The 7,600-nt window shown below is 44.4% G+C and overlaps 1 protein-coding gene across 1 annotated transcript; it reads left to right on the top strand.

Moving 5' to 3' along the window:
• The first annotated feature begins 919 nt into the window (after positions 1-919).
• Positions 920-3,226, top strand: LOC121975112 (transcription factor MYC2-like). The gene has a single exon (XM_042526523.1). It carries the CDS (start codon positions 966-968, stop codon positions 2,928-2,930), a length of 1,965 nt encoding a protein of 654 aa, XP_042382457.1. The 5' UTR covers positions 920-965; the 3' UTR covers positions 2,931-3,226.
• Positions 3,227-7,600: the final 4,374 nt, after the last annotated feature.

Raw genomic sequence — 7,600 nt, 5'->3', positions numbered from 1 at the left:
TCGGGACACCCGTACACACTTCTGGATACTTAATTTATACTCAGTTACCAATAAATGTACAAGATAAAGATATATAGAATAAAATTTCTCTTTTTTTATATATATATATATACGTTCCGTGCATATTTTTGGATGATCTTTACAAATCTGAGTGTCTAAATGCACCTCTAGATGTCTCAACTTATTTTTAAAGATCTGGGCATCCAGGATATTTCGGACGCTCAAATTTATAAGTATTATTTAAGAGTATGTATTGAACGGATGTATAAAATTATATATATATAAAAAAAAATTTCGATACTGTAAACCTTGACAGGTAGGATTAGCGTCACAACGGAATTTCAAGTGTTCATCGTATTCAATAGTCTCAAAGCAAGAATTTGACCTGAAAAAGACAGATCGAAGACTTATTTATTATTATTTTCATAAATAAATGAACAAATAAATAAATATTCGCAAGCTTACCACATCTTAGTGACACGTGGCAGTGGCCACGCCGTCCCGGGCACGAGACGACAAGGGCACCGAGAAAAACGTGCCAGCCCGGTGGGCCAAGTGCCAACAACTTCCCTACATGAAATATAATTAATGTAACAGTACTAATTATTTAATTTAATTTAATTGTGAAAAAAAAGAAAAAGTTGGTAAGGGGGGAGGAACCAATCCTCGACGTGGCCGCCGCAACAACTAGATGCCCTCGTTGGATTCGATGTATCGTCATTTGGATCACTTCTCGTTTTCCTCCCTCAAAGTTTATAAATAAGTTTTGATGGGATTTGGAGTAATAATTAAATAGGGAAGGGCGTTATGGTAAGACCACAGTGAAAAGAGAAAAGTTTGCAGGGGGGAAGTTGAAATTTTGGCTAAAATGCCAAAATAGTAAAAGCCGACGAATCAGCAATCATCATCGTCATCTTCTTCATCCGCTCCCTCTCACGGCCCTCTTAAACTCGGGGGACGAGATCATGAACCTGTGGACCGACGACAACTCCTCCGTTATGGACGGCTTCATAGCCTCCGCTGACCTCCAGGGCTTCCCCTGGGTCCCTCCGCCGCTCTCCTTCAACCAGGACTCCCTCCAGCACCGCCTCCAGGCCCTCATCGACGGCGCGCGACACTCCTGGACCTACGGAATCTTCTGGCAGTCCTCCCTCGACACAGACTCCGGCTCATCCTTACTTGTCTGGGGCGACGGCTACTACAAGGGCTGCGAGGAGCACAAGCGGAAGCACCCTTCTAGGACCGCGTCATCCCCCGACGAGCAGGAGTACCGCAAGCGGGTCCTGCGAGAGCTCAACTCGCTCATTTCCGGAGGCGGCTCGTCCGGGGCGGACGAGGCCGTCGATGAGGAAGTCACCGACACGGAGTGGTTCTTCCTTGTGTCCATGACTCAGTCCTTCGTGAACGGCTGCGGGCTCCCTGGCCAGGTCTTCTGTGCCGGGAGCCCCTCCTGGATTGCCGGCGCGGCTCGCCTTGCCGCAGCGCCCTGCGAGCGAGCTTGCCAGGCGCAGTTATTCGGCCTCCAGACTATGGTCTGTGTCCCTGTCGGCTCCGGCGTGCTCGAGCTCGGTTCCACCGATGTCATCTTGCACAGCGCCGAGATCATGGGCCAGATCCACGCCAACTTCAACTCTCCGGACACTCCACCCGCGGCCGCAGCCGCAGCCGCAGTTGGCGGCGCCTCTTCGTCCTGGTTGACACCGCAATCTGCAGCAGTTACCTCAGCCCCCGAACTAGGGGAGACCGATCCGTCAGTGCTTTGGCTGACGGATCCGTCAGTGGTCGAAATGAAGGAATCCGCCACCGCCGACATGCCCGTCACAAAACCCCCAATTCAATTCGAAAACAACCCTAGCTCTAGCATGCTCACCCAAAACCCTAGCTCTTCGATCCAAATCCAAAAACATCACCAGCAGTTGCAGCACCAGAATAACCCGCAGAACCAATCTTTCTTCTCCAAAGATTTCAATTTTGCAGAGTTCAGCTCGAATCCTTCAATTGCCCCCCAATCGTTCAAGCCGGATTCTAGGGAAGTTTTTAATTTTTCTGGCAGCAAGAAGAATTCCTCGCCAGCCCCTGCCGCAGGGAGCCTCTTCCCCCATCCCCAAACCGCTGCCATCCCCGCTCCCGCAGCAGACAACACGAAGAACAAGAGATCCACCGGGGCGGTGTCCAGCGTCACCAACAACGATGAGGCGATGCTGTCCTTCACGTCGGCTCCTGCGAGACCACCACCCAACGGCCAATTGATGTGCTCAGGCGGCGGTGCGATCCCGGACGGCCCAGATTCCGATCAATCGGACCTCGACGCCTCGATGCGGGAGGTGGAGAGCAGCCGGGTGGCTGAGCCGGAGAAGCGACCAAAGAAGCGCGGGAGGAAGCCTGCCAATGGCCGCGATGAACCTCTAAACCACGTGGAAGCCGAGCGGCAGCGCCGCGAGAAGCTCAACCAACGATTCTACGCTCTCCGCGCCGTAGTCCCCAACGTGTCCAAGATGGACAAAGCTTCCCTCCTCGGCGACGCCGCCTCCTACATCGAAGAGCTCCGATCAAAGATCCAAACTTTGGACGCCGAGAAGGAGGAGCTAGAAGCCCAAGTGGAAGCCCTCAAGCTGCAGCATGCATCCGCCCCTGCTCGACCATCCGAGCGCAACCACAAGGCCACGAACGGCGCAAGCAGATGCCTCGGGGTGGAGTTGGAAGTGAAGATACTCGGATTAGAGGCCATGATAAGAGTACAGAGCCAAAGAAGGAACCACCCGGCGGCGAAACTGACGGCTGCTCTGCAAGAGCTGGATCTCGAAGTACACTACGCGAGTGTATCCGTTGTCAAGGACTTGATGATCCAGCAGGCCACCGTCATGATGTCGAGCCAAGTGTACACGCAGGAGCAGCTCAACGCTGCTCTCCTCTCTCGATTGACATCATAATCACAATCGGGAAATGCTTTTGCTCGATCGGTGAAGCTGCTGGAGTAGAGCGAGATTGATTGTGCTCTGAAAGTGTTATTGTACAGTGAATAACTAGTGACTGAAATGTGGATCTCTTAGTTGAGTTGCTGAGAAGTAGCTGCCGGTGAGGAGGCTCACACTCCTTACAAGTAGAACTTTTGGCGCAAGAGTGCAGGGGCCATTAGGGCAAGAGAACTACAGTGGAAGTTGAGAATTGTATCTGCAAGTAGTCGACTGATCTTTGCTAAAGCTTCTTCCACTTAATCTTCTATCAATCAACTACTCTCATCTCTCGTATTAGTTGACTAACCGAACGATGTCTCACAAATAGAAGCAACTATAAATATTCTTCTCCTTTTCCATCTAGCTTGAGCTAACTGAAGTTCAGTCATCTCAAGCTTCAAAAGATTGAAAAACACATTCTGTTAACCGACTAAAATCATTTCTAAGGTTTAGTTCTTGCCTAGTCTATTCCATTATGAAGTTCTTTTTACAAATGCCCGCGCACGCACAATTTTGTACAAAATAAAAATGTTAAGAGTATACTCCTTTGGGACTTTATATGCCAAGAAACTTTGTTTTTGAATTTTTTTTTTTCCTGTTACGCATCTGGTCATCTTTTATTAATATCCCAGATGACTTTTAATATCATCAATCGTGTTAACTTAGGTTCTGGTCATCTTTTATTAATATCCTAGGTGAATTTTAATATGATCAATTGTGTTAAGTTAGGTTTTATATTTTTGATGTATTGTATCTAAGCGTGTAAGGACTTGGGAACACAATAAGTCGAGTGGATAATACAGCGGACGAAAAAGATAACACGAGAAGTTAGTCAATGAGCTCAGTGTATCCGAAGGACGAGAGCTGTGGAAGAGTACACCGGTGGAACGAGGACGTGCGCGACACTTCCGAGGGACGAGAAGTCAGAGCAGAAGACTGCTTGACGAGAGAAGACCGGAGTTGGATTCGAGTGAGCTCAACTCTAAATGATCGAAGAATCACCTAATCGATAAGAGCAGCAACCGGACAAATTCAAACTCTGTATTGACTTTATTCGGTCACCCAGACCTGGTCCGGGTGCCTATAGTCTGGGCACTCAGACCTGAGGGATGAGAAGCTGCGGAAGAATGCACAGGTGGAGCAAGGATGCGCGCGGCGCTTCCGTGGGGCGAGAAGCCAAAGCGAAAGACTACTCCAGAAGAGAAGGTTGGAATTGAGTTTAGGTGAGCTCAACTCTTGATGGTAGGAGAATCACCCAAACGACCGAAGCAGCAGTTGGATAAAGTTAACTCTGTGTTGACTTTGTCCAGACGCTCGGACTCTAGGCACCCGGACCAGCTCCGGGTGCTCGAACCAACCTAGTACCAAACAAGCGCCTCCTCTTCGAGATGTTACTGCGGATAACTGTTAGAGTCCATGTTAACAGCACTCCAGGTGCCCAGACCGGTCCAGGCGCTTGGGTGAGGATAAAATTGTTATCTTGAAGCTGTTGAAGAGTCGTTGCGAAGAAGATAGAATGCACCGTTGGGGGCACTCAGACCCACTCCAGGTGCCCAGATGTCATGTCAGTTAACAGATATTTTTGACCTGTAAACTATAAATAGAGCCCTAGTCTTTTTCAATTTAATACAACATTCGAAAATGGAACACTTGCTTCTATTGTTTACTTCTCACTATTTTATGTACTTATTTCTATAAGAGGCTACTTTGCCATAGGGAGATTTTTAGTGGAGCTTTTAAAGCCTTGGACTAAAAACTTCTCCGATTGTAATTAAGTAAATCCCGCCTATTCATTTTATTTTTTGTTAATTAATTTTTATTCAACTAACCTGTGTTGTCTTTGCTAACTTCATGAAGCAAAAGAAAGTTCTTAACTCTTATTTTAGGGTAATTCACCCCCTCTTGTCGGCCATATTGGGACTAATAATTGGTATCAGATTCCAGACCACTCTAGCAGAATTAACCGCCATCTAAAGTAAGAAGACAATGGCCTGATCCAACATTTACCCACCTAAGTTCAAAGGAAAATTTATGTTTTGGAAGCGTAAAATGGAGGTACACTTTAAAACTGATTTTTGATATATTTCTAACGTTAAAAAATGATTTTGTAATACCCAAAAATCAATACAAAGTATAGAAGGAAGAGTATCTTTGGAACAAGGAGCAAGTCATGTAAAAGATAACTGCCTAAAATTAAAGAAAAAGATAAAAGAGAAGTATAGAGGGTCAAATAAAACTAAACACAAGAACCTTAGAGCTGTTAGTTAGAGCCCTAGAGCCAATCATTTGATGATTGTATGGACTCATGTATATCATATTATTGTATATTAATAAAGGCATTTGTTTGGTTATTATACTTATTTATATTAGTGCCAAATAGACTAAGTATAATAGCGTCCTTGAGTAGAAGGTTCATACCTATATCAATCGATTAGTTGAATCGATAGTGAGATGATATAGGGAACACTACTCTAAATCATTCCTAGTCGAGTATGAGCATTCAGGGACAATGTTAATACAATAAGACTAGCATGTAGGTCAGCTCGATGACTTGATCTCACAAGTCATGGATATAGAGATATCAAGCTGACACATGGGTATGCATTAGAGAATGTATACTGAATGACCCGCCATGAGAAAGTATCATGGATCGTTATATGAGTGTCATATACTTTCTCATGTGGCTATTAGTATGACTATTAGTCCTTAGACCTGAAGTCACCATGGATCCCTACATAAGGAGTTATGTACTTTAGTTTCGTCAAACGTCACCCGTAACTGGGTGGACTATAAAGGCTATTACTGGGTATGTAACGAATTATGCAGAGGGATGTGAGTGATGTAGATGGGATATATCCCTCTTATATGACGGAAGCTAAATCGATATTCTTGATAGAGTGAGACCACGAAGTGCATCGCCATGCCCAAATGAGTCAATATGAGATATTGAGCTCATTTGATCGAGTGAGTCTACTTGGAGTTCAAGATTTAGATTGATTAGAGGATGACACGGTCTATGTCTCACATTGATCAATCTAGATGTCTAGGATAGAAGGACAATGTCATATATTGTGAGGAGTCACAATTAGTAGTCACAAGGTGATGTTGGATCTCGACATTTCTTGTAACTTGGGTAGTAATGATGTGTTGCTAGATACCGCTCATTACTTATGCTCCTAAATGGGTTTAGGGCATTGCCAACGTTACAAGAACCTATAGGGTCACACACTTAGGACAATTAGATGGAGATTTGGTTTATATGATGAACCAAGAGGATTAGATTCATTTGATGAATCAAATTGGATTAAGAGTAATCCAAATTGGGCTAATTGAGTTAGACTCAAATTGATTCATGTATTTAATGAGTCTAATTTAGATTATGACTCATTAGATCAATTTAATTTAATGAATTAGATTCATTATATTAAGTTGGCTTGAATCAAATGGTTTGATTAGATCAACCATGAGAGAGATTGAGTCAAGTTTGACTTGACTAGAGAGGAAGAGGAAGAGTCAAGTTTGACTTGACTCTTTGCCACATCATGAGTGAGGTGGCAAGATGTGGACCAATAATGTTGTTCCACATCATCTTGTTTTGCCACCTCATGGAGGTTACAAGCCTCCATTGCATTTAATGTGGGTTGACCACATTAAATGAGTGGAGGTTACTCATTTGCCACATCATTGTGAGGTGGCAAGATGTGGACCAATGGTAATGGTCCACATCTTCATGATGTGCCACATCATAGGAGTTACACAACACCTCTTAATGGCCTCCACTTAATTGTAATTAAGTGGAAATGGGGGTTATACACTAAAATGTGGCCGGCCACTTTAGAGGTGGGGATGAAAATTCATTTTTCATTCAACTCCTCATTTTACTCCTTCTTCTTCCTTGTGCTCTCCCTCTCCTCCTTGCTTGGCCGAATCTCACCAAGGTGCTAGCACACCTTCGTGTGAGGTTTTTCTCCACCTACGTGTCCGTGTGGATACTTCTAGAGGACCGACGCTTGACGGTCTAGAGATCCGGCAACTCCTTGGACGAGCGGGATAAGTGAAAGGCACGCTTCGAAGGTATAACCCTTATCTAGTGTAGATCTAAAGGTTTTACAAACTCGTACAAGAAAAGGTTTTTCGAAAAAGTTTTGTTTACGAATCTTTGCACGGATCTACGGCTTTGGGTGACTCGGGGTTTCCGCGACGTGAAAAAGTGGTTTTCGCGGCCCGAAGAACCCAACAAGAGCAACGTGGGATGAGTCGTTATTCGAGTCCGAGCTAGAAGCATGTGCTAGACAGCACTGATAGTGGATCATCAGAAAGAGGATGAAAGTACCTCAGAGATGAGCATCGACGAAGGTGGAGACACTTCAGAAGAAAGCAGTGATGAAGGGGGAGAGACGAATAACGAGACTGACTTGGTAAGTGAGGTACGTTCTCTACATCCTGATAAAATACTTTCTAGAAATTCATGTAAACTAGAAACAAAAAAAGAACAATTAAGAAAGGAGAATTTAGAGTTAAGAGTTACCTTAGCAAAATCATACCTATTAGAAGATTTTGATAAAATGAAAAGTTAAATGATCAAATAGAAAAATTAAATAATTTATCTTAAAATGTTCAATATTTTAGAAATTCTCAAAGGCATA

Source organism: Zingiber officinale, chromosome 4B (assembly GCF_018446385.1).
Source record: "Zingiber officinale cultivar Zhangliang chromosome 4B, Zo_v1.1, whole genome shotgun sequence".
Classification (NCBI taxonomy): domain Eukaryota; kingdom Viridiplantae; phylum Streptophyta; class Magnoliopsida; order Zingiberales; family Zingiberaceae; genus Zingiber; species Zingiber officinale.
Note: the sequence above shows the minus strand (reverse complement) of the source record. Positions and strands in the feature narration are given on the sequence as shown.

Excerpts from the sequence above, each read along its gene's own strand:
- LOC121975112 (XM_042526523.1), top strand. The coding sequence starts at position 966 with ATGAACCTGTGGACCGACGACAACTCCTCCGTTATGGACGGCTTCATA.